This window comes from Lytechinus pictus, chromosome 2, assembly GCF_037042905.1.
Source record: "Lytechinus pictus isolate F3 Inbred chromosome 2, Lp3.0, whole genome shotgun sequence".
NCBI classification, from domain to species: Eukaryota; Metazoa; Echinodermata; class Echinoidea; order Temnopleuroida; family Toxopneustidae; genus Lytechinus; species Lytechinus pictus.
In genome coordinates this window covers 47,830,500-47,857,028 of record NC_087246.1, presented here as the reverse complement: position 1 = coordinate 47,857,028, position 26,529 = coordinate 47,830,500, and the positions used below count along the sequence as shown (strand labels likewise).

The following is a 26,529-nucleotide window of genomic DNA, read 5'->3' as shown; positions in this document are numbered from 1 at the left end:
ACTATGTGACTGTGATCTATATTGTTTGACAAATGATCATGTAGAATTAGAAACATTTAATTCAAAGTGTGATTCAGAAAGAAAATCCGAAATTATATTGAATGATTTAAAAAGGAAATAAAGTTATAACTATTTCATCAATATCATTTATTCTTCTTCTTCTTTCTCTTCTTCTTCTCATCCTCCTTCTTCTTCTTTCTCTTCTTCTTCTTCTTCTCCTTCTTTTTCTTTCTATTCTTGTTCTTGTTCTTCTTCTTCATCTTTCCCTTCTTCTTCTTCTTCTCTATATTTGCTTTATCATTATTATCATTATTGTTATTATCACCATTGTTATTGTTTTGATCGTTCTTGATGCTACAATTATGTTTATTATAGTAACGGACAAACATTACAAATCCTACCAAGGATACTAAGGCACATTTTGAAATCATAATCGCTTTCTTTCAGCTCTTGCATCAACTTTGGCAAAAGGAAGCAAGTGACACATCAAATTTGAGTTATTGTTGTTTTTGAAACACCCTTTGTATGTTGCACGTTCAGGCAAAATTTTGGGGAAGAAATTATCATTCTATGAAAAGAAATTGAAGAAAATATGCTTATAAATTGCATTGACGCCTATATATGTAAATGAAAAACACACATTGCTCAATTACTATACTTTTGTAACTTGCTTCCTTTTGCCAAAGTACGGCAGTTTGTATGTTAATAACTATTGTGCCCATGCATGCATTATTAAAGTAATGATATTAATATGATCACACAATCTCAAGGACCAAACTCCTTTCATCAGGAGAGGCAATGTCGCTTCTTCAATATCTTAAAGATCTATTTATCATGCTCATTAACGTCTGCTTAATGAATTCATTCTAGAATGAGGTGTCACTAATTATATCCCGGAGGCTTTATTGATTCGCTTCTGCTGGTATACTACCAAGGACTAATATGGCCTATATTATTTTGTTAATCCACGTTCATTAAAATACCGTCTAATTATTATCACCCCTGTTATATAATTTGGCGGTGATGTCTTCCCCTGGCCCTGGGGGCGCATTTGTGAAAAAAATACCTCTATAATAGTTCACAGTCATGTCAGATCATTCCAAAATGATATAATATAGTATCCCGTTAATCGTAGCGCTCGTATAGGCGTGGAAGGGGGTGGCTGGGGATGACCCCCCTCCTCCCCACAAAAAAAAAAAGAATGATAACGCTTATTACAAATTGAAGATTTTTCGAAAAAAAATGAAAACGAATTCACAAAGTTAAGTGCAACAAATATCGCATAAGTAATTCTATAACATCATCAAGCAGTTTATTATTAATATTCTTCTTATTATTAATATTATTCATATTATTATTATGATCATTATTATTTTTATTAGTTTTATTATTATTATTATTATCATCATCACTATTATTGTTATCAATATTATTATTAATGTTACACTTAGAGTGTATTTAATTTGATGACAAATTATGACTTCACTCGCCGGTGGAAAGATGAATGTATTGAGCGACACATACAAAGGCCAAAATTTATATAGGATAGGCGATCGAAAATGTATTTTTAGTAAAAGCTTTAATGCTAATGTGACAACACTTAAACCCATACTTTTTTAATTGGAAATACAGGATGCAGGGAAAGCAAACAAATCTAATAGATGAGAAGCATATAGAGATTAATGAACATAATAAGCATTTCGTTCTCTATTTGTTTTCACTTCTGCCAAAACTCCTGTGTTGATTTAACACAATGCAGCCCGGAATATATGATGTCCACACCAGAGAAATATTGAAACAATACCAGTTTGGGATCAAACAGATGCTGTTTTGATACAAATTGGTGTTGTATAAACACCTATCTGGTGTAAGACCTAAACCAAACCGGTGTTGTTTAACACTTCTCTGGTGTGGACATATATAGATTCCGAGCTGGTGGTAAATCAACACCGGAGTTTTTGCAATTGTATATATTTACATAATTTCCAATTAAAAGGGATGGTCAATGCTGGAGATATTTATATCTCACTAAATAGAGTAAAATTCACAAAGCAATATGCTGAAAATTTGATAAAAATTGGATAACAAATAACAAAGTTATTGAATTTTAAATATTTGCATTATTCCGGTGGAACAGTTCTATAGGCATGTCTTCATGAATATTCATTAGGTGGGCTGATGATGTCATATCCCCACTTGTTCTTTTATATTTTATTATACAAAGAACTAAAACAATTTTATTGACAACTGATTAAGAGCATTAGTTATTTGTGCCGCAACTTATTTCATTATAACGGAGACACATCATTTACACATGTATGAAAAAATGAAACAATTATGATTTCATGTAAAAACATTAGAAAAAGGAAAGTGGGGATATGACATCAGCAGACCACCAAATGAATATTCATGATGTGCATATAACTGTTTTCACAAAATATTGATAATTTTTTTTTTAATTCAATAACTTCGTTATTCGTTATCCGATTTTGATGAAATTTTCAGCATTTTGCTTTGTGAATTTTACTCTATTTATTTAGATATAAATATTTTCAGCCCGGACAATCCCTTTAAGGCGATTTTTAGGCAGCTTCTTCAGCGTAAGGGGGAAGCTGACTTTAAGCCAAGCTTTCCGAATCGCCACAACGTATCCGAACCTGTTAGAGGGGGCCTATATAATTATTCTCCCCCTTTCCGTCACAAAAATATTTATATTTCCACGTATTTAGGTTCCCTCCTTCAGTTTAGGATGTATCCTCTCGATATAAACGTAGAGCATGCCAAATATTAAGATTAAGTTACGATTTTGAGCTCGATCATGCATGCCAACATTTTTAAAGATTGTTTAAAGGTTAAATAACTTATACGAGAGGAGGTTATGAATAAGATTCATTTATTTAAAAGAAGTTATATTAAATTATTGGAAGTCTATTTTTTTTATGGGACTATTTGGCAAAGTTGAAAAAATCTTGCAATAAGCCGAACATTAAAAAATTAAACATATACTTTTACTTTTGTATCTGTATTATTTTGTTTTTATTGGTTCCCTGTTCTCATAAAACAAATATGACATAAGAGCACAAAGTCATATCACAAAGGTACGTCAATCATAATTATTCATATCAAAATATAAAAAAGGTGAAGTTGATCTAGCTACTTCGAGAAAAGGCGACTATCCGTCCAATATAGCCAACAAAACAGCAAAACTGGAGGTGCACTGAAGAAAATGGGAACAAATTATATTAATTCTTTGACATTTTAAAAACTCCATACAGATCTACAGATCGGAGTGGATGTGTTACCTGCTGTACGGTGTATGTGTGTTTTCATGTGTTGGGGGCGGGGGGGGGGGGGTATAATAATTTGTGTTATAGGGGATGCGTGCGAGAGTGCAATATTACCTTCCTCTTTTACACTTGATTTGATTATTTTGTTTCAGTGATGATCAATTTGATAGTGTTTCATGGAAGCAAAAAAAAAAAGTCATGAGAGTTTATACAAAATATTTCTTGTTATTTTTTAGTATAGAAAATAATTATATTGATTTGAGAAAATTTTTATGCTGATAATGATATTGACGCAGTTTATGCATCTTGTTTGTTTTATAATGTAATAATAATATTACAAAAGTCATACACAACATTGTATGATTTTTATCTGAAATTGTAAAATCATTATTTTGAGGAATAAATACATCAGTAAAAAAAAACATTTTGTTTGTCAGGAAGATTTTGTTTAATATAACTTGAAAACTGAGGAGCCCTGAAACGCGCTGAAACCACCCGCCTCCCGATCCGAGCTCCGACCGCCTTTCACTAAAAATGAAGACATGAGCCACGCCCACCTCATACTGCTTTGAACAGTAATCACATGACTTTTCTGTGTCATGTGACCAGTTACGAGAGCTCCATGTAAGACTCAAGTCAAGAGTTGGCGAGAGTTGGTAAGTCATTTATGGTTTAAAATACCCTTGTAAAAAGATACCTAAATTCTATATTTTTCAATAAAAATGTTAATTGAAACCCTGATTTATATCGGAATTCAGTGATGGTCAAGCGTTTGGATATAACTTAGCAATTTTGACAGAAAAGTATGAAATAATCGACTTGCACTTTTGCATTTGCACTCGCGCTCGAGTGCCCTATAAACTACCCCGCCTCGGACTCGACCACGCGCCGCGCCGACGGGAGCGCGGTCAGGGCCGGGCTGGCCTGCCTGCGCCTGGAGCTTGGAGTTAGTTAACCCAGGGAGCTCCCGCCCGCGCAGCGGGCGGGAGCCCAGGGGCCGATTGCACGAAAGGGTCTTTCCAAGGACCGTCTTTCGTGTCGCCCATCTTTTATGATGCGCTATAACAAAAAAGTATAAGCGGGGTGTTTCTGAAATTTATGATAAACAAATACAATTACAATTCGTAAGCTTGCTTTTAAATCAAATTTTATACAATTTTGTGAGATATCACCTCATTTACAAATTAACAAATATTTTGTTTATTTTAGCGGACGAATAAAATATGTTTGCAGATAATTTATTTAAATGCGTTTCACATGGCGCATCATAAAAAATGGGCGACACCAAAGACGGTCCTTGCAAAGACCCTTTCGTGCAATCGGCCCCTGGGGCTTACCGTGTATGTGACCATAGTCACCGGACTAGGGTGATTTATGGTCTAAATATTTCTCCAAATGAATTGTGAAAACAGAAAGTATACAATTACCACGATTATGTGGATGAAGGTCTAACGAGTGGCAGTTTCCTGAAATCTGGGCACAGACTGGAACCTCAAAAAAAAGAAAAGTTCTCCCCTTCTACCCCCATTTTTGTTAAAAAAACCGGGATATTGTCTCTCCCCTGTTTCATAGATGCAGGCTATGTTACAGTGGAAAACACTCAGTCCCTCAGATAGGACGTTAAATGGAGGCCCCGTGTAGAGGAGAATCACCACCTTTGCACGTTAAAAACCCACTGCACTATTCGAATAAGAGTAGGGGGAAACCCCGGTGTAGTGGTCCACCTGCATTCCCCAACAGTTATCGGGAGGAGAGACCTGCGGGTCAGTTCTGTGTGCGCGCCCTTCTTGGCGACCCAGATTGGCTGGCTCCTCCAATGCGCCTTTGAATGTCTTTGACAGATATATGGCGCTATACAAATGCTGTGCATCATCATCATCATCATCATATTGTATTCTCCATTTCCAACATCACTGTTTGCTTTTTTTCCCCAAAAGGACATCATCTGAACTGGGACATCATGATTGAAAGGATGCTTTCAATACCGTTAGCAATACCAATTCTTTTCTCAGTCCTTGCGGTTTGTCATGGGAAGGACATGGCATCTCAGCCGAACATAGTCATTCTTTTTGCTGATGATGTTGGCTATGGAGATCTCGAAGTCTACGGTCATCCGACATCGTCAACTCCAAACCTCAACAGACTAGCAGAAGGAGGGCTTGTGTTCAGTCAATTCTATGCAGGTGCTCCGGTCTGTAGCCCTTCGAGGTAGGTCCAATGCTTTGTGTCCTGATGAGTGCATCATAAAGCTGTTTGCATGTTACAAATACAACTGGTAATATTTGTGGTAAATGATACTCACCAAATTTTCATTAATGCTGATTTAGCACCTAAGAATGGATTACCAGGACTGTTTGTTTGCTTGTAAGTTATAACTTTCAAACTGCTTTATGAAACGCCTACCAGGGATTCATCGGTGATCTTTAGCCTCATTGAATGAAACTCTACAATAATCACATGCTGAAATCAATTATGAATTATGAATGAATAGTTAGGTGTTCTGTAATACATGGAGAGATGTAAACGCTACACTGGTGATGTAACAAATGCTAAAGCAATGAATCAGAGATCGTTCTTGAATCTGAAATAGACAAGACTGACATTCAGAAGTACAAAATGATATGTGATTTACATCAATGTAATAAATCAATTTGTAAAAATGTCTGTTTGGGCAGGCTTGTAAGTAACAGAATGGGAGATCCAAGTTTGATATCAACGTTAGTGGGTAATCAATTGTAACTTCAGAGAGCTCTACTGCCAGAATTAGACTGCCATGTCCTTGAGTTCTAGAGAGCCCTAGGATTATTTCTGGAAAGTTCTGAAAACTGAAAATTTGCCAGTGTAGGTATTGGTAGGATGTTGATTCATGATAACAACACTAGTCTAGTGTAGTAGGTTTCACGGTACACCATGTGTCTTTCTTGGGCAAGTGTTGGTCCTGAGAAGGACCACCCAATCTTGACGTTTTGACAAGTTTGTTCTTGTCGTCTTCAGTCTATTTCATCTGTACTGCTGGACTTTTCTTTATTGATTTCAGAGCAGCTTTGTTGACTGGTCGGTATCCCACTCGGTCAGGAATCTACCCAGGAGTTTTAGTCCCAACCAGTACTGGTGGCCTACCCCACAATGAAACAACCATCGCTGAGATCGTCAAGACCAAAGGCTACAGCACATCCATCATCGGAAAGTGGCATCTAGGTGTTGGGGAGAATGGAACTTACCTTCCAACCAACCAAGGTTTCGATGAGTATCTTGGAGTGCCCTACTCACATGACATGTGCCCTTGCCACAACTGCTTCTACCCGAATGATCCATGTTGGAACACCTGTGACTCGGACTACACTTCCTGTCCTTTGTTCAACAATACTGATATCTTGGAGCAACCAGTCAATCTAACAACCCTGGATGCTACATATGTCCAACGAGCTAAATCAGTCATTCAGAGAAATGCCAATGCGGGTACGCCATTTTTCCTGTACTATGCATTTCAGCATGCTCACCACCCGCAGTTCGCAAGCAAGGAGTTCCGCAATGCCACGGCCAGAGGAACATATGGAGACTCACTTGCAGAGCTGGATTGGTGTGTTGGTCAAGTGATGGAGCAACTCAAGATGAGTGGAGTCCTTGATAACACTCTTGTCCTCTTTACATCTGATAATGGGTAGGTAGCATTGCAACATGCAGTGGTGGATAAGTAGAAAAGGAGTTTAGCAAGTGTTCTTATTGAACAAGATCTTTTCTACTATATTGAGAAGTCATGTTGGTAGACAATACATGATGCTGTCACATAATTTGTTGATCCTTCAAGAAGGTGACTACAAGAAATTATATAATTTGATATTGCATCTCGAACTTCAGATAGTGTACAACATCATTATATAATAATTCATTAAATTGATATTAATTTGGAGACTAAATTATGATATGAATATTATATTGAATCCCAAGTTACCCAACCTTATTCAGTCACTGAGACACATTGGTTATATATTTTTTAAGTCAAATGAAATAGAAATTTGTCATTATTATTTGTTTGGCGACGACTGTGCCTGGGAGGCACCGGTGAAATTGACATTCATGAGATCCAAACGACTCATCTTTAGAATTATGTTTCTGTTTTGAAACAGACCCAGCCTGCGAAATGAAAACAGAGGCGGGAATGCTGGACTCCTCAAGTGCGGAAAGGGCACCACGTACGAGGGTGGACAGAGGGTACCAGCTATCGCTTACTGGCCCCAGCACATCGCTCCAGGTTGCACTACTGCACTGGCTAGCAATTTGGACTTTCTACCTACCATTGCCAATCTTGTTGGTGCAGATCTGCCTTCAGTAACTCTAGATGGAGTAGACATGGCACCTATTCTCTTTGAGGGAAAGCAGGTAATTTCCATGCTGTTATTTTTTATCTGTATTCAAAAAGGTAACCAAAAACTAATAACTTGCTGTTGTTTGTGAACATTATTATAATAACAATCTTGCAGATTACAAAGTGAAATATAAAGGGAAAATGAAAGAGCCTGAGTTCAAGCAGAGCTCTTGTGAGTTTCACACCAGAATTTTAAATTTTTTAAAGGAAGATATTGAATGTCTCATGATTGTTATTTTATGTGGATCTTAAATTTCTTTCTCTGAGTGACATATCATTATAGTTTTTGATCATGCTGTTCCACAACCCTGGGCTACTGGCCTTTCTATGGATATCGCCTTCACTTTGTTCACACTATTTTGTTCTGACAATATCTGCACATTTATCCATCCAAAAAGGTTGTTCCTCTACTCCTACTTTCATTTTTATTCCTCCACCCACTGTAGGTGGTTATCAGAAGATTTATATTTTTTTGGTTGTCCGTCCGTCCTTCTGTCCTGTGTTAGTTCTTGTTATCATTACTAAATAACTGTTTCATGGATAAAATTCAAACTTTGTTCAATAATGCATCTTTGAGGGACAATATTCTTACTAGATTTTGGGATCAATAGGTAAAACTTTCACGTCACAGAGGTCATTGATACTTTAAAATATTTGTTATCAAGAAAACTGAATAACGGTTTGAGGGATTAACTTAATTTTTGTTATGCATATCAAGCAGATTTTGGGGTTATGAGGTAAAAGGTCAGAAGTATCAATGTGTTCCTGAAGATGTTTCATTCTCATGATAATTGAAGAACTGTTTGAAGGTTCAACTTCAAACTTTCTTCATGTATTCAAACAGAAGTGATGATGATGTGATGAGATTTTAGGGTCAGAAGGTTAAAGGACAAAGATCACAATTGTATTCTTGAAAAAAAAATACATATATATTTTTTTCATTTTCATGATAACTGTTATTCCTTTTCTATTTCAAACTCCTTTCTGTATGGCTTTATGCTCCAAAGCACACTTCCAAGCTGGCATGTAATATTGAATTTCTTATTGTTATGGTTTTGAAAGAGTTTTTCTCAAATGCATGGACAATTTTCAGGTGAAGTGAAGAGTTCACTGAACATTGCATGTGTAATTCACCTCAGATGCTAATCCATAACCTGTCATATGTTCATTTCTAGATCATGATTCAATTAATTCACTCATAAACTTTGATCCAAAAGTTCATCCTCATCTGTTTTGTCCTACTAATCTGATCAGGGTGCAAGGGACACGTTCTTCTACTACTTCACTGAGCCCAATCCTAAGTTTGGGATCTATGCTGTCCGATACAATCAATACAAGGCACACTACTACACTCAGGGTCAAATCAACTCCAATGAATTCAACCACGATGAGGACTGCCGGCCTTCCGCCACCCGGACACTGCACGATCCTCCCCTGCTCTATGACCTCGACCATGACCCCAGCGAGAACTACAACCTCTCGTCGACAGAGTACGGTCCGATTTTGGCCAAGATTCAGGAGATTAAAACGCAGTTCGAGAGCACAATGGTCTGGGGTGAGTCCCAGGTGCTGAAGCCGAAGAGTTCTGCTGTTGAACCTTGCTGCAAGAAGGACTGTATTCCCTTCCCAGATTGCTGCCAATGTCATCAGCGATCATGGTCATCATTGCTTAAATTATCAACACATGGCAGTAGAGATGATGACAAATTAAGATGGACTTTGCATTGATTAGATTTTCATTTGATCTTGGACATTGAGAAGGTTGAACATCTTGATCATTGTGAAATGTAATGCAAATCTAGCAAGTTAGTTTGTCATGTGCTAATAAAAATATTAATATTTAGTATTTATCAGGTGCCGATTATCTAGTTGTCTATTCAATGGCGCACTATACATGTATATTACCTCGGCTTTAGCATCAGCTGCTAAAGGCGCTTGATGCATTCAAGGAATTAATCCTGCCAGGTACCCATTCACTTCACCTGGGTTGAGTGCAGCAAAATGTGGGTAAATTTCTTGCTGAAGGAAAACACGACATGGCTGGGATTCAAACCCATGTCCCTCTGATTGAAAGACAGGAGTCGGAACCACAAGACCAGCGCTCCTCAACCGGTGGGCCGCGGAGCTCTCTCAGGTGGGCCGCGAGAAGCCCTTGAGAGAGAAAAAAATAGGGGAAAATCTTTAGTATATTTTACAGACCCGTTCGAACATCTTATGTCTGATCGGTCTACGTGGGTCAAACAAAGATAAGCAAGCTCAATCATGCATGTCGAAAAAATCTGAGAGTCAAAGTAGTCTTCAAGTAAAAAAGGTTGAAGAGTGCTGCACTTGACCACAACGCCTCCAGGTTAAACCAAACATACATAGAATGTTTTTCATGGGGATAAAATTATTTCATGTATTGAAAAACAAAAGAAGTAGGCAGTGAGTGACGTCATCAGCCCCCTCATTCACATACCGACCGGGATGAAAAGCAAAACTTTAAAGTGTCATAACTTTCTTATTTTACATCCGATTTTGCTGAAAATGTCAGTGTTATGCATGTTGAATTTTTGTCGGGATGGACTTGTCCTTTGAATACATCATAAAGCAGACAGTTTTAGTTATATATATGTATGATTTAGTCTTGTAAACATGGATCATATATACTTGACATTATTTCTGTCTTTCATATTAATGGGTTATCGCAATTGTCATATGGATGCCTCTATTGTACTTCTAAGAGATATATGTACATGTATATATAGATGATCAGTGTGATTTGGTTTTGGTTTCCTACAAATGAATTTATTACTACTAGGCCTAGGGTTCATATACAGACCGAACACTTTATGAAAATTTAAGCGTTGGTTTTATATTCATTGCCCCACAACTCAGTGAAATGCCACTTGAAAACAAAGCTTTTGATTGGTTGAGAGAGTATGTATTGACCAATATGTGTACAATGAATGCATCAATAATCTTCATTGGTCAATACCATTTTGAGAAATTAATTGCAGTAGCTCTGTCTTACAAAGTCTAGGGCACTGTTTCACAAAGGATACGTTCATTTTGATCAACTTCAGCCATTATTGTACATGTACCCTCCATGGAAACCTTGATTTTGATTGGCTGCTGAGCCATGTTACCATGGTAGTAACCATGGAAATATACAATTCATTGCCATTGAATACATTGTAAAGTAACCTGGAAGGGAAGGGGGATGTTTCACAAAGATTAGAGTCTGACCAAAGTCGCACTTAAATCAGTTGTGTGTGGTTTGTGATCCATCACCCTTTTGGTTGGATCATGCATAGTCATTAATGAGGTTTACACGTTAGATATCATTTGCATGTTGGCAATAAGCACGACTCTTTAACTCACGCTAAACTCTTTGAGAAACACACTTTCTTGTGAAACCCCTGTAGCCGAGCGATCAATGTACATGTACAAAGTTTATAGCAAGTACAGAAATTACTAAAGAGTGCATTAAAGTGATTTAAATAAATACAAAATTTCATAATAAAAAGTTTATTTTCACATTCATAAAGGTGATGTCATTGACATCATTACAATATATTACAAAATAGGAGTATATGAATATATGAATAATCCAAAATACATGTACATATTCAGTGCAATGGTTATTAGATCATATGCATATTGGAAACAAATGTTATTGATTTGGATGTGCTTCATACTGATATTTATTTTCCAATATGGACCCTGTTGCATAAGAATTAACATTGAATAAAACTTTGCCATCAATGGTAAATTCTGTAAAAATGATGACGCTAGAGCTGTACATACACCATCGGGCGATTTCATGTCCGGTGTTGGCATTGGTGTTGGTGTTGGAATTTGGATTGCTTCCCCTTGCTCCAAAGTCTATTCTGAGTTTGTAAAACTGATCCAGATCACACTATTGACATCTCAAAAACTAGTGAGTGACTTTTCAGGACCATCCTCATTTTATGTTTGGTGTTATACTCGTGTAAAAATTGACACCAATAGGCCAACACTGAACTTGAAATCACCCACTGTAGTTAGCAGTAATGGTGGAGGTTCTTTGTCTTATGCTACAGGGCTCCTTGTGTAGTCTGCCTTTATTCATCTGCCTTTTTAGGACATTTGGAATTACATGTGTGGTTCATATTTGATGTAAGAACAGTGGCAGATCCAGGATTTTCCAAAAAGGGGAGGGGCACATTTTTCCGAGAAAAAAAATTGACAAGGAAAAAAAGAAAAAAGGTTTTCCCTTTCAAAGGGGGGGGGGGGCACACTTCTGTTTTCACGGCATTTTTACATTGCAAATTTCTCAAAAGGGGGGGGGGGGGGAGCATGATCCGCCAGTGAGTAAGAATATTTCTTTTTTCTATTTGCCAGTACATATCAATCTTTCTTTGTACTGACATTTCACTGTGAATTGAGTGTCAGGTTCACATCACCTTATTTGCATGAAATATGAACCTGGTATTCTTCACTTGCTATAAAACGTATCATTCCAGAGTTAGTGTCTTGTCAACACATTGAAACAGTGATTTTTTATTTAAAAAAAGAAGCAAATTTGTGCATTGACATGTGCCACCATTGTTCATCATAATGAGAGGCTTAATTGAGGGTTGGCCATTTTTGCCTCGCCTGCATAGCAGAGCGAGACTATAGGCGCCGCTTTTCCGACGGCGACGGCGGCGTCAACATCAAATCTTAACCTAAGGTTAAGTTTTTGAAATGACATCATAACTTAAAAAGTATATGGACCTAGTTCATGAAACTTGGACATAAAGTTAATCAAGTATTACTGAACATCCTGCCTGAGTTTTAGGTCACATGACCAAGGTTAAAGGTCATTTAGGGTCAATGAACTTAGGCCATGTTGGGAAAATTATTTTCAAAATCTTAACCGAAGGTTAAGTTTTTGAAATGACATCATAACTCAGAAAGTATATGGACCTAGTTCATGAAACTTGTGCATAAGGTTAATCAAGTATAAGTGAACATCCTGCTCGAGTTTCAGATCACGTGACCAAGGTCAAAGGTCATTTAGGGTCAATGAACTTTGGCCAAGTTGGGGGTATTTGTTGAATTACCATCATAACTTTGAAAATTTATGGATTTAGTTCATGAAACTTGGACATTAGATTAATCAAGTACCACTGAATATCCTGTGCGAGTTTCAGGTCACGTGACCATGGTCAATGGTCATTTAAGGTCAATGAACTTTGGCCGTGTTGGGGGTATATGTTAAATTACCATCCTAACTCTGAAAGTTTATGGATCTAGTTCATAAAACTTGGACATAAGAGCAATCAAGTATCACTGAACATCCTGCACGAGTTTCAGGTCACATGACCATGGTCAAAGGTCATTAAAGGTCAATGAACTTTGGCCGTGTTGGGGGTATTTGTTGAATTACCATCCTAACTCTGAAGTTTATGGATCTAGTTCATAAAACTTGGGATATAAGAGTAATCAAGCATCACTGAACATCCCCTGTGAGTTTCAGGTCACAAAACCAAGTCAAAGGTCAGTTAAGGTCAATAAACTTAGGCCATGTTGGGGTAATTGTTGAAGTGCCATCATAACTTTGAAAGTTTATGGATAGAGTGAATGAAATGTGGACATGGGTGTAGTTGACAGTCTTAAGTCTCCGTTCAAATGTCATTTATGGTCAATGAATGTGGTATTATGTCATATGAATGATGTTTTTGTGAATGATTATTTTATAGTAGTTTTTCATAGTTAGCACTGCTGCTATATTAAATTGCGTAATGCAGGCGAGACTGCCAGAGGCGTTCCACTTGTTTGTGGAGACATACAAGAGAGCACAGGCCGCAAGTTTGCTTTGAAAAATTGCAGAAATATTTGATTGAACAGTGATTCCCAAATGCAGGGACTCAAGAATGAGGCTTCATCCGTAAAACTATACCTGAGATGCTGTGAATACTCTTGTGAGGTTTATAGTCGCATTTAATCACTCTTGATGAATGCACGGTGTTGAGAACATTGGCCCGAATTCACAAAGGTGGTTTTGAAAACCATCGGTTGAACACATAGTTTATGCAGATTTCCTGTATAAATTACACTTATTTACTGCGTATATTAAAAAATGTCCAATACTGATGTGCGATTTTGTCACAGTGTGCCAAATTGATGCCTGTTGTCATGTTTAAGTGCACTATTTTATTCATGAGTTCACTTTTTTGAAGAGTGGACTCATGAATAAAATTGCATGCTTAACCATGGCAACAAGCATCAATTTGGCAAACTGTGACAAAAACGTGCATCACTATTGGACATTGTTTTAAATATACGTGTTTAATAAGTTTCATTTATACAGGAAATCTGCATAACCCATGGGTTCAACCAATGGTTTTCAAAACCACCTTTATGAATTCGGGCCATGATTGTGGTCAATCAGTTTAGTAAGGGTACAACTTGTGCGCATATATTATGAAATGCACAAATTCCTCACCTATATTGTATTCCAGATTAAAACTCTTGATGTGACAAGAGAAAATCAACTACTCAACCCTGGTTCAGTGGTTTCCCTCTCTTTTCTGTTTACCATAATTGATGTTTTAATGAAATTTCTATATTAATGAAAAATGTTGTGTACACTGTACTTAATATCGAAGGGGAAGTTTTGCCTTAGTCCTAGCTTGCATTTTTTTTATTTGAAGTAAAAAAGAGAGAGAAATGGAGGTTTGGCTAAAATCCATCAAAGAAAACAAGACTTTGATTTTACAAAGTGTTAATTTTGTTAGTTCACAGATAAGCAGCTCTGTGAAAATATTATTCTCAGGGAACTGAAAAAAAAAACCCATTTGCATTCAATATAATATCAGTTACATCATTTTGTGCACACTCAATGGAGTAAAATATTTTCCCTTATTATGAAACATTATAAAATGTGAATTTATGCTATTAATCTAGCATGATTGATGGGATAACTGTGCACATATGATGTAATACAATAAAAAAAAAATCATAATTTTATTTTTTTATGGATTTTCATCAAATTTTCATCAATGTTTGTATCATTTTCAGGATTTATTTTAACCAATTTTATGTCAAAGGGAATTTTCATGTTAAACATAAATTTGACTAAATATGATTTTTGTGTATGTATTGTCATGAAATTATGCAAAGGATAAATGTATGCCTTTGTTGCCATGATTTAGTAGAAAGAAAGAGAGGAGGAAAAGTAGATTTCATTGTTTCATTATGTCATACATAAGAAGTCATTGTTTACATCAAAGTCACTATTTGTAACTTTATGTATATGGAAAGTGATATGTGTTTGTATTGAAAAACATATTTTTCTAATAAATCTGAGATCAGTACTGCTTACATAATCTGTAAATTATACTATATCTTAATGGATTTTTTTAATGGTATGTAATTGATAAATACACTTTGTGAGAGGATATTTGATGAAAGCTTCCAGATTGGTAGCAGAAGAAAAATAAACGATGTATTTTTATAATAGTAAATAATATACTGATTTACATAGTGCAGAAACTATGTGCATATATTCTTCTGAACTAGCTCTAACAGCTCCTGAAATGCTTGGGATACAGCTCTAGATGAATGAAAAGGAAAGAAACAAATGTTTGGAAATGAATGAAAAAAAGATGTTTGCTGTGACCGAAATGGAATCAAATTGTTGGCATTGCATAAGATTCAAGCGTGAGATCATCCAGGAAATTCTTATATGAATTCTTATATGAATTTCAATTTCCATTCCTCCCTTCTTTGTGATTATGAGATAGCATGCTTGTATGGTCTCACCTTTTGTTACCCAAAACATAAAGTGACCTCGGATAAAAACCACTTACTTTTGCTGCTGGCAAGATTATTGAATTCTGTTCCATTCTGTGCACTCTCTTTAATCTTCTTCTACACAATCATACCTGTTGATCCTTTTTAAATGCGTCTTGTCTGGAAAGTATTCCTTGATTGTCTGTTTCTACATCCTTGGTGTTAATTCATGGCATTTTTCTTCCCCAAGACATTTGAAGGTAAGAATCTGTACTTTTTATCCCATTTAAAAAAAGGAAAGTAAAAACAACACTGACCATGATTTTAGATTGATTATCTATGGAAGATCACGTTATGACTCACCCCCCCCCCCAGCAGTTTGAGGGTGAATGGTATAATTTACACAAAGAGAGTTAATGTAAAGACATCTGACATGCACCCTGTAAATTAGACCGCATATTCTTATTTTTTCAGATCGAATATGCGATCTTATTCGTACTGGGTGCATGCCAGAAATATACTACAAAAGCACCATTTGTAAATAATTTTCCTCTTTTTTAATCGTTCAAACCATAAGCGCCTTTCTGTTATTTAATGGTTGTGTGATCATCAACACAAAGTCATTTTATTAGCTTCATTCACCCATAGCAATATTTTTGATCAGCTTTCATACACTCCAGTGGATTCTATGAGTTCTGTGGATCACTGTGGATGCAAAGATTTGACCCAGTATTTTGATAAAAAAGATACTCTGGATATATCTATTGTCACCCTACTTTGGTCCATTGATTAAGAGACACAGACCTCAGACAGCATTGTACGCAGGAGTGAATGAAATCTTTTACATATAGAAGCTTAAGTACTACTTTATTCGATCCTCGCCAATTGATGAAAGTTTTCTGTAACACAAAGTTTCGTTTCACGTCAAGTTTAGAATCTGCACATTTCAAAATATTCTGAACTCTTGGATTGTTTTTTGGTGGACAATCTATACTACTGCTCTGTCATTTAGGAGTCGCCATAATCTATCATTTTGGAATCGTCAGAAGTACAAACTCCAACTCTTTTGCTCTTATATTCTTATTATGTTCATTTTCCTTCAGGAAACGACCTGAACAGCTAGGGCATGTAGAGAGTATGAATGGACTATCTCAAGGATGAATTCTCTATTGTTGGAAATATCAGTTTTTCTCTGCACCTTTGTGGCTTGTCAAGGGGTGGACAAGGCATCTCTGCCCAACATAGTCATTCTCTTTGCTGATGACCTTGGATATGGAGACCTAGAAGTCTACGGTCATCCGACATCGTCAACTCCAAACCTCAACAAACTAGCAGAAGGAGGGCTTGTCTTTACCCAATTCTATGCAGGTGCTCCTGTCTGTAGCCCTTCCAGGTACTATATTATACATTCTTACCCAGGGCCGGTATATTCTGAAAAATATCTTTACACCTCTACCTTTATAAATTGTCATCACAACTTTGAAGGTGTACTTCTGACTGGTAGATGTGCGCAAATGTGTGCCCATGGGTCAAAAGTGTGAAAATTTCAGGGGATGCGGAATGGTTTTGAATTTGGGGGGGGGGGGCTAAGCATGTAAAGCCACTATAACATGTATATATATACCTGTACATTATATGCTTTATAAAAGATATTGGCAAAAGTATGGTGTGGATGTGTTGTTTAAAATTGATTGAATCATCTGCATTTCTGTGGATTGCCGGCATGGATCTGTTTTCTATTATAATTTAATTTAATCAAATTGAATTTTCCAGCATCAGCATAAAGCATGATGCTTGCCCAAAGGCAAATGAGTGTTTTAAATTAAATTCATTGAGATAAACTGATCGATGCATCCAAAATGCACGCCCTGGAGGCACAGTTCTGCACACAAATGCATGTGGGTTGCATAAAATGAAAGCAACAAGATGTGACTATTACATGTATGTTTACAGTTTGCCTAGCTCTCCTTGAAACAGATTTGTAATGCTGTATGATATTCCTAAGGATGCACAGTAAAAGGCTAATTTTCTTTTCTACAAAAAAGGGATTTCACTAATCTTGGATTGTCCCTGAAAATCTTCCTTTGTTTTCCATACCCCACTGACTTCATAGATCTGTATACTACGGTATATACCGGGGGGGGGGGGGGGGGGGCACTTCCATTGAAGAGTGGATACCATGCGCGACCATGGGGTCTCAAAGAGCACCCTAAACAAGTATTTTCCATATTCTGAAAATGCACCCATTAAACAAGTATTGGAGTGTGAAACCCTACCCTTAACAAGTATTGGAAACAAAACAATACTCTTGGCATGTATTCCCTGAATTGAACTCCTAAACAAGTACAGCGATATCTTTAGTTTTTTGCAAGGACGTCGCATTGGTCGTCAGTTTTACCTAGCTTTACCGACTACATTGGGTTAGATATGCATGCATGGCCACACCTCGCGCAAATCGTACTCTAAACACGTAGTGTTGACTGTTGAGCAAAAAGTACATCCTTTATAAAGCATTTTAGACTTAAAGGGATGGTCCGGGCTGAAAGAATTTATAGTTTAATAAATAGAGTAGAATTCACTGAGCAAAATGCCAAAAATTTCATCAAAATCGGATAACAAATAACAAAGTTATTGAATTTTAAAGTTTAGCAATATTTTGTGAAAACAGTCGTCATGAATATTCATTAGGTGGACTGATGATGTCACATCTCCACTTGTTCTTCTGTATTTTATTATATGAAAATAGGTTTATTCAAATTTTTTCCTCCAAGAACTAGAAAAATTGGATTGACATTTGATTTAGTGCATTAGATATTTATTGCTGCAACTTATTTCATTATAAGGGAGACATATTATTCACACAAGTATGAAATAATGAAAAAAATACGATTTTATGTAATAACATAAGAAAACGGAAAGTGGAGATGTGACATCATCAGCCCACCTAATGAATATTCATGACGACGGTTTTCACAAAATATTGCTAAACTTTAAACTTCAATAACTTTATTATTTGTGATCCGATTTTGATGAAATTTTCGGCATTTTGCTCAGCGAATTCTACTCTATGTATTAAGTTATGAATATTTTCAGCCTGGACCATCCCTTTAATTTTTTATACCCTCGCAAATTCGACCCTAAACACGTAGCTATATATCCTAGCGAAATAGATACCCTTTTTTTCATTATTTTAGTGTTTTTGACACCCTTATTACGTTACATACGTAACGTGCCCTATCTTGAAAAAGACATCCTTTTTACATGTTTTTTGGTCACGCATGGTCTCATCAATGTAATATATACCTCCCCCCTGGGGTATATACCACTGTATGTGGTGCAGGTAAATGTCTTTTGAGATGGTTAAATTGGAAGGGTATAACTGTTAAAGGTTAGAAGTTGTGAAAAATTGAGTTTTCACAAAAGAAAATTTCAACAAATATTGAGAACGTGAAAGTATTGATTAAAGGACAATTAAGCCCATCCCCGCAAAAAGTGAATTAATGGAGGAAAAAATCCAAACAGTATAAAGCTGAAAATTTCATCAAAATTGGATGAAAAATATGAAAGTTAGGAAGTTTTACAGTTTCCAGTATTTAAAAAAAACTGTTATATTCACAGTGCGGGTCTGCAAATGATAGAGTTGTTGATGTCATGCATTCATTACCTTTTTTGTCACTTTCATTATATGAAATGTAAATTTATGCATTTCATGACAATGAGGAAGCATCTCCATTGAAGCACAATAGGTTGTAACAATTGGCCTTCCCATATATGCAAGGAGGAATCAGACCTTGAGCCTGTTGTATAAAACTTTTGCCACAGAAAACCTCTGGCAGACAAAAAAAAAAAGCTCTGGCAAACCATACTGCCATTGACAATAACACATTGAAAAATGCAACAGGCCCCTTGTTTCACATTATAAGGAGAAAAAAATAAACACATTTCTCACAAAAAATACAAAAGAAATGGTGACTGGGGAAATCAATAGTTCCCTCATCTACATACTGACCAATATGTGCTGTTTTGAGAAATTTAAGCGTATGAATTAAAAATACCATAACTTGCTTATTTCACTTTTGATTTTAATGAAATATTCAGTGTTCAAGTTACGCTTGTTGGATTTTTCTCTTTCCAATTTTTTGTTGGGGTGGACTTGTCACTTTAAAAAAAATAGTCATGAGATGGGTATAACAACTGTTTCAAGGTAGAAAGCTAGTCAGCATGCCTTGAAATCCACAGACATTGCTCGTCATTTTACATGCAAAATTGCTTTGACCGTTGACCTTTGTCAGTATGCAACAATATTGATTTTTTGGAGAGCTTGATTGGTTTGTAACATTGGATGATTAAAAAAATGAAACTGCTCAAAGATCTGATATGGTTATAACTCACATTACACTATGAGCTGATGTCGTTCAATCCTAACCATTTCTTCATGCATTTTAGGGCAGCTTTGTTGACCGGTCGTTATGCAGTACGTTCAGGAATCTACCCTGGAGTTCTATACCCAGTCAGTACTGGTGGCCTACCCCATGACGAAACAACCATCGCTGAGATTGTCAAAACCAAAGGCTACAGCACATCCATCATCGGAAAGTGGCATCTCGGTGTTGGGGAGGATGGAACTTATCTACCAACCAACCAAGGTTTCGATGAGTATCTTGGAGTGCCTTACTCACATGACATGTGCCCTTGCTACAACTGCTTCTACCCAAATGATCCATGTTGGAACACCTGTAACTTAAACTTTACCTACTGTCCTTTGTTCCTAAACTCTGACATTCTTGAGCAACCGGTCGATCTGACAACTTTGGATGCAAAGTATGTCCAACAAGCTAAAACGGTCATCAAGAGAAACACCCGAGCAGGCACTCCATTTTTCCTGTACTATGCTTTCCACCATACTCACACTCCACAGTTTGCAAGTAAGACGTTCCGCAATGCAACAGCCAGAGGAACTTATGGAGACTCACTTGCAGAGCTGGATTGGTGTGTTGGTCAAGTGATGGAACAACTCAAGTTGAGTGGAGTCCTTGATAACACTCTTGTCCTCTTTACATCTGATAATGGGTATGTAGTATGAAGTGGAGAACTAGATACTGGGATATTGGCAATCAGCCAGTTTGCTTAATTTCAATTATCAATGAAAGACAAATACTCTTTTGATAATCCATAGAATTTGCAGTTTCAATGGTTTTGATCATTTCTTTTTTAAGACATCAAACAAAAATGTTTTCATAGAAAAAGATAAATAAATGGAACATCCCACATCCATTGAAAGCCCCAAAATAGTAGCTATGGCCCTTCATGTTGAATTTGATTTATAGTAATTTTAGGGCTTAGTCAAGCCAACCGGTCGTCTGCTGCTGCTGCTGGTCACCTGTGCGATTTCCTGCAGATCTATAGACAATGAAATAAAGAAATAAACTCACAGATTCAAAGGCTTTGACAGTTACCGTGTAGAAGCTAATAACCTAAAAGTTACATATGATATAATCAACCTTGTGGGACTATTAAAATGACATTGCTATGCAGGATACCTCAGTTTTATGATGTGAATTTCTTGGGCCATAACTTTACAATATCATTGCATACATCCCGGTAGGGACTGTGGTGCTGCCATTGGGAATTTAGAGACGTACAATTGGTCAGCGACAGAGATAAATGGGAGTTTATTTGAGGATTACTTTGAGTCGAATCATTCATATTACCAAAATCAAATCAATTGAACTATAGTTCTGCCGTATTTGTGTTGATTTCAATTACATTTTGTGCTTCTAACCCAGTTTATTGCCTATCTATAAAAACAGAAATAAACACCACTAGAATTCAAATTCAATTATTATTGATACTTGCACTTTATTGCAGACCCAGCTTGCAAAATGAGAACAGAGGCGGGGATGCTGGACTCCTCAAGTGTGGGAAGGGCACCACGTACGAGGGTGGACAGAGGGTACCAGCTATCGCTTACTGGCCCCAGCACATCGCTCCAGGTCGCACTACTGCACTGGCTAGCAATTTGGACTTTCTACCTACCATTGGCAATCTTGTTGGTGCAAATCTGCCTAATTCAGTAACTCTAGATGGAGTAGACATGGCACCTATTCTCTTTGAAGGAAAAAAGGTGATTCATCCTCAAAGCCATTTCCTTTTACATTTGCAACATCAATTTTTGTCTCACCTACATAGCAGAGCGAGACTATAGGCGCCGCATTTCCGACGGCGGCAGCAGCATTGAAATCTTAACCAAGGTTAAGTTTTATGAAATGTCATAACTTAGAAACTGCATGGACCTATTTTATGAAGTTTGGATATAGGGGTACAATCAAGTGTCACTTATCAGGTCATATGACCATGGTCATAGGTCATTTAGGGTCAATGAACTTTGACCATGTTTTAAGTATAAACATGGAAACCTTAACCTTTGTCAAATATCATAATTCAGAAAGTATATAGACCCAGTTCATTAAACTTGGTAATCAAATATCATTGATCATCCCGCACGAGTGTCAGTCCACACGATCAAGGTCAAAGATCATGTATGGTCAATGAATGGTATTTTTTGTGAATAATTATTTATCTTGTTGTTGCTGCTATGTTGAACTGCATAATGTAATTAAGCTAGACTGCCAGAGGCATCCCACTTGTTCTTTGTTATCGGCGACCATGAACCCCTTCATAAAACTTGTTATAATAACCAAGTTGCATTATCAATTAAAAACTACTGAAGCCTTCATTCTGATTGGCTGAGAAATTGTGCATTAATTTGTTATTAAAACCAGTCTTTATGAAGTACTTGATTCATGTATATGTCATGTTGTAATGATTTTCAGTTTTTGTAGAGTATATTGAGAAATAGTTCCAAATTATGATTATGTGAACATTTTAAATTTTCCTTTAAAAAAATTAACTTATTACCTGTGATTCATATGCTATGTATTTTGTAACATGCTTGAACTAATCTCGTTATTTATTCACAGGGTACAAGGGATACATTCTTCTACTACTACTTTTACCCCTATCGTAAGTTTGGAATCTATGCCGTCCGATACAATCAATACAAGGCACACTACTACACCCAGGGTGCGCCCCAGTCGAATAATAACAACCATGACAAGGATTGTCGGCCTTCACGGTACCCTACCAAACATAGTCCCCCACTGCTCTACGACCTTAACGTTGACCCTGGTGAGAAATACAGCCTTCCCCCAAGCGAGTATCGTGACATTCTGGTCAAGATTAAGGAGATCAAAAAACAGTTTGAGGGTACAATGATCTGGGGCGATTCCCAGGTGAATAAGACGCCAAGTCAAGATGTGGAACCATGTTGTAAGAGGGACTGTATTCCATTCCCAGAATGTTGCCAATGTCATCGGCGATCTTGGTCATCATCGTTCTTATCAACCCATGGCAATAGAGATGAGGCCAAATTAAGATGGACCATGGATTGATTTCACACTTTCTGTGACTGATAATCTGGCTTGGGTGTCCCAACTGAATATTTTATCTAATCTACTCACCTGTCATAAGGACCAAGGTGTAGAATCCCATTCAGAGTATCAAAGCTTTAGGAACCCCATGTTCAGAGATCTGATTCTCTTAAGCACATCACATGCTTATTGACTACCCAACCCAGACTGTGTTTCCATCCAGGGGGGGGGGGGGGGGGGAGGGGGTACTGAGATTTGGATTGGACGGGAGTGTGCGGCTGAAGGTTTGAAACCCATACCCATATTTACAGGTCATTTTGGCTAAAAAGGTACCCATTAAAATTTGACAAGCAAAAAAAAAAGAAAAAAGTTATCATCCAAAATTAGAGGAGAATATGGACCCATGTTCCAGGCAATTATCTAAAAATTGGGGCCATGGACCCATGTTTAAGGCCAGTATCTAAAAATTTAGGCCATGTTTTCCAGCATAAAACCATACCCCATGTTTAGGGATTTCTTCCAAAAAAGCGACCCATTTCAGCGGCACATCCCCGTATGCCTTAATTCGTGAGTACCCCCCCTCCCAGGGTTTCTATAGGCACAAACTGATATTGACAGTAGGCACAGCACAAGTCAATATTTATAAGAATGTGCAAACTTTCTTCCTAAAAACTCAATATAGCTAGTTTATGCAAATGGGTAGTCTACGTTGATATGAAGATGATTTTTAGTATAAAAGCAGAAAAATGTGAAAAGTATATTTTTGAAGTTTTGATAAAAATCATTCAAGAATTCAGATTTATGAATATTGCAAGGTCTAGTTTTGTGATGTCACATGCAAACACTTGCCCCATACATAATGTAATGATATTCATTCAATGAATTTTATTTTTTTATAGATCATGATGAAAAAAAAAATTCCATAAGAGGATGATGGAAATGGAATTATGCATCTTTGAATTAACTTCAACTCTTATGAAATACTAACCATTTTTAATTTAAAGGGAAATTTTTAAATCAATATTTTGTCTTTATTTTTTTATAATGTAGGAGGGAAAATCTGGGTGTCATCAAATGTTAACTTATTTCTTCTTATTTATATGATCTGCATCATTCACTGCTTAAGAGTCTTTCATATTTGGCAATGCTGTGATCATTCCATGTGTCAATTTTAATCTAAGAACTTGACCTACAGTTGGGTCTGCATGAATCAGTGCAATTATTTAAACCTGAATGATTGATGCTTCATGTAGATTTCTTGTAAATTTTGCAGGACTTCATGTAACATGAAGATTTGCCATGGGTTTCAAATATAGAAAAATATGGAAGTATATTCCTGACAGACATGCGTTATGCAAGGAGGGGGGGCACATTTTCCTGAGGAAAATTTGACAAGCAAAAGAGAAAAGCTTCCACCAAACACCAAAATTTGAAGGTCATTTCGTCTACGTAAAATTTGACAAGCAAAAAAAAAATATTAAAAAAAAATACCATAACATTGAAAATTATGCTTTTTTGATTGACTCTTCCAATGATAAGTTGACATTCCAGCAAGAGTTGCTATCATAGCAACTTTTTATCAGATGGGGCCCTGGTCAGCATTTTGAACAAATAACTCATGCATCAAGGATGTTGATTGGCCTCTGCCATTCAGCGATTGATTGCAAACCTTGTGTTATTGAGCCCTGTTCTTAGTTCCAAATCACATTCTCAATCATATTTGAATTCCATTAGCTAAAGGTGAATAACAGTGTTTGTTTAAAAGAACCTGGTGGGTGTTTGGTAAAGCTGTTCCCAAGTAACGAGTGACTTTACTCGCGACTGGTGCCCTTTCTTGGTTAAACGTTATATCCCTATGTAGCTGACTTTGCACCTAATAATATGTTCCATTCGTTCATTAAGTCGTGTGTAACCTTAAGAACAGCTTTTTATGAAACACCCACTCGAACGCAAATTTCATCATTTGTAAAAATTTGAATATGGTTATAGAAAATTCCCCCCATGTTCAGGAAGAAGTTAAGGACATCTTATTTTGCCGAAGAAAAGGTGACCAGTCATGCGTAAAGTTAAGTGCATAACTTAGGAACAGCTTCATGCAGTGCCCTTTTTAAATCCTAAGTAAAATTCTATGGAAAATCAAACAGTAATACTTTTTATGTATAATAACCTCAAAGATATTCATACTTTGTTTATGGGTGTATACAGTACTAATATATCATTGATGTAATGTGTAATATAGGCCTATGTATTGCTTTTATTGGAACAGTTGAGAACTGGAGATGTACAATATATCTGATGTAATAAATAAAACAGATATTTCAAATTCAACAACTGCATATATAGTTTTATACAATGCATTTTAATGCCAAAATCTGATCACATCCAATAGCAAAAATAGTTTATTACATATAAAAAGTCTATTACAGTCACAAATATTTCTACATGCATCAATTAAAAGTTTCTCTACTTGATATTGTGTGAGATTAAAGGTAAATGAACATATAGCACTTGATTGCAAATGATCTTGAGATAAAACAAAGGAAAAAAATATTATTTACATAGCTTAGCAACAACAGGGGGGTGTTTCACAAAGATTTAAGTATGACTTGAGTCGCACTTTAATCCCGACGCGTAAATGATATGCAACGCGAGATCTTATTGAAAGATACGCAGTAGTGCGCGTCCTCAATGCCACGATCTGACCAATGCGGTCAAGCCTTTCATACCGTACGCAACTCGGTATTTAAGTGCGACTCTAAGTCAGACTTAAATCTTTGTGAAACAAACCCCCTGGGGGATGTTTTACAAGGAGTTAAGAATGACTTAAGAGACGCACTTAAGTTGAATGCCGAATAAAAGACATCACTGCATTGGTCAAACTGTGCTCAGAGGACGAGCGCTACTCAGTATGAATAAGATTGCGCGTTAAATATTTGCGCGTCAACACTAAACATGACTTTAAGTCACACTGAAATCAAAGTGAATTAACCCCCCCCCCCCGAATGTGTTAGCCAGCGTATGCTGACGTATGTTAACAGAGCTGCCAACCTTTTAAAGTAAAAAGTAGTAATCCAGCAGCTCAAAAGTCATAATTTTTAATTAAGTCATAATTTCATACGTGCAATGCGGTACTATAAATATCTTAGAAGCGGTATAGATTCACAATGCTCATAAAAGCCAAGTTTGCCGGTTCCATGACATTTGGTCCAGCGACAATATTTGCTCTGTTAATTCCACAAACTAATGGATTGACCAACTTCAACCCTGGATGTAACACTATACGCTATCCTAAACCTAACGCTAAACCTAACATAAAACCCTATTGCAACTCTAACCCTATATCCAAGACAAAATAAAGCCCGGAGCAATTGTCGCAGGAGCAATTGTCGTGTCACCAGTTTTCCAACCCTACATGATGGTTGTCGGGTATATTTATCCAGGGTGCTTTCTGGGGGATCTTTTTTTTTGTAATTTTGTGAAGCACTGGCTTGCCTAGTCAGGCAAACAAATCTTACAACTGCACAATGTACCTCAAAAGCATAATGGCATCATTTGGCATGGAAATCACAAAAATTATGACTTTTAATTAATAGTTGGCAGCTCTGTATGTCGCTGATGGCAAGCCATTTTCTTAATCCCAATCCCCATTTCTTGTTATGAAGAACAGGCAGGCTTTTATTGACAACACAAATGATTAAAGGAG

The 26,529-nt window shown here is 36.7% G+C and overlaps 2 protein-coding genes across 5 annotated transcripts; both read left to right on the top strand.

The window, feature by feature from the left end:
* Nucleotides 1-3,886: 3,886 nt before the first annotated feature.
* Nucleotides 3,887-14,148, top strand: LOC129271238 (arylsulfatase A-like). Its single transcript, XM_064094978.1, has 5 exons — nt 3,887-3,943; nt 5,225-5,495; nt 6,325-6,948; nt 7,415-7,667; nt 8,908-14,148. The coding sequence occupies exons 2-5, from the start codon at nt 5,248-5,250 to the stop codon at nt 9,379-9,381; spliced, it is 1,599 nt and encodes a 532-aa protein (XP_063951048.1). The 5' UTR covers nt 3,887-3,943; nt 5,225-5,247; the 3' UTR covers nt 9,382-14,148.
* Nucleotides 14,149-15,471: 1,323 nt separating this feature from the next.
* On the top strand, nt 15,472-25,149 carry LOC129254127 (arylsulfatase A-like). Of its 4 annotated transcripts, none has more exons than XM_054892582.2 (5): nt 15,472-15,656; nt 16,500-16,789; nt 19,843-20,466; nt 21,265-21,520; nt 22,377-25,149. In XM_054892582.2, exons 2-5 carry the CDS (start codon nt 16,554-16,556, stop codon nt 22,845-22,847), a joined length of 1,587 nt encoding a protein of 528 aa, XP_054748557.2. In that variant the 5' UTR covers nt 15,472-15,656; nt 16,500-16,553; the 3' UTR covers nt 22,848-25,149. The 4 variants fall into 4 exon arrangements, with proteins under 4 accessions (XP_054748557.2, XP_063951047.1, XP_054748556.2 ...); XM_064094977.1 differs by lacking the exon at nt 15,472-15,656 and adding an exon at nt 15,846-15,933; XM_064094976.1 differs by lacking the exon at nt 15,472-15,656 and adding an exon at nt 16,094-16,213.
* Nucleotides 25,150-26,529: the final 1,380 nt, after the last annotated feature.

What these genes read in the sequence shown, in the direction of transcription:
- LOC129271238 (XM_064094978.1), top strand. Translation starts at nt 5,248, where the DNA reads ATGATTGAAAGGATGCTTTCAATACCGTTAGCAATACCAATTCTTTTC. An exon ending in CCGGTCTGTAGCCCTTCGAG is followed by an intron (nt 5,496 to 6,324) that starts GTAGGTCCAATG and finishes TATTGATTTCAG; the next exon opens with AGCAGCTTTGTTGACTGGTC. An exon ending in TTCTCTTTGAGGGAAAGCAG is followed by an intron (nt 7,668 to 8,907) that starts GTAATTTCCATG and finishes TAATCTGATCAG; the next exon opens with GGTGCAAGGGACACGTTCTT.
- LOC129254127 (XM_054892582.2), top strand. Translation starts at nt 16,554, where the DNA reads ATGAATTCTCTATTGTTGGAAATATCAGTTTTTCTCTGCACCTTTGTG. An exon ending in CTCTTTACATCTGATAATGG is followed by an intron (nt 20,467 to 21,264) that starts GTATGTAGTATG and finishes ACTTTATTGCAG; the next exon opens with ACCCAGCTTGCAAAATGAGA. An exon ending in TTCTCTTTGAAGGAAAAAAG is followed by an intron (nt 21,521 to 22,376) that starts GTGATTCATCCT and finishes ATTTATTCACAG; the next exon opens with GGTACAAGGGATACATTCTT.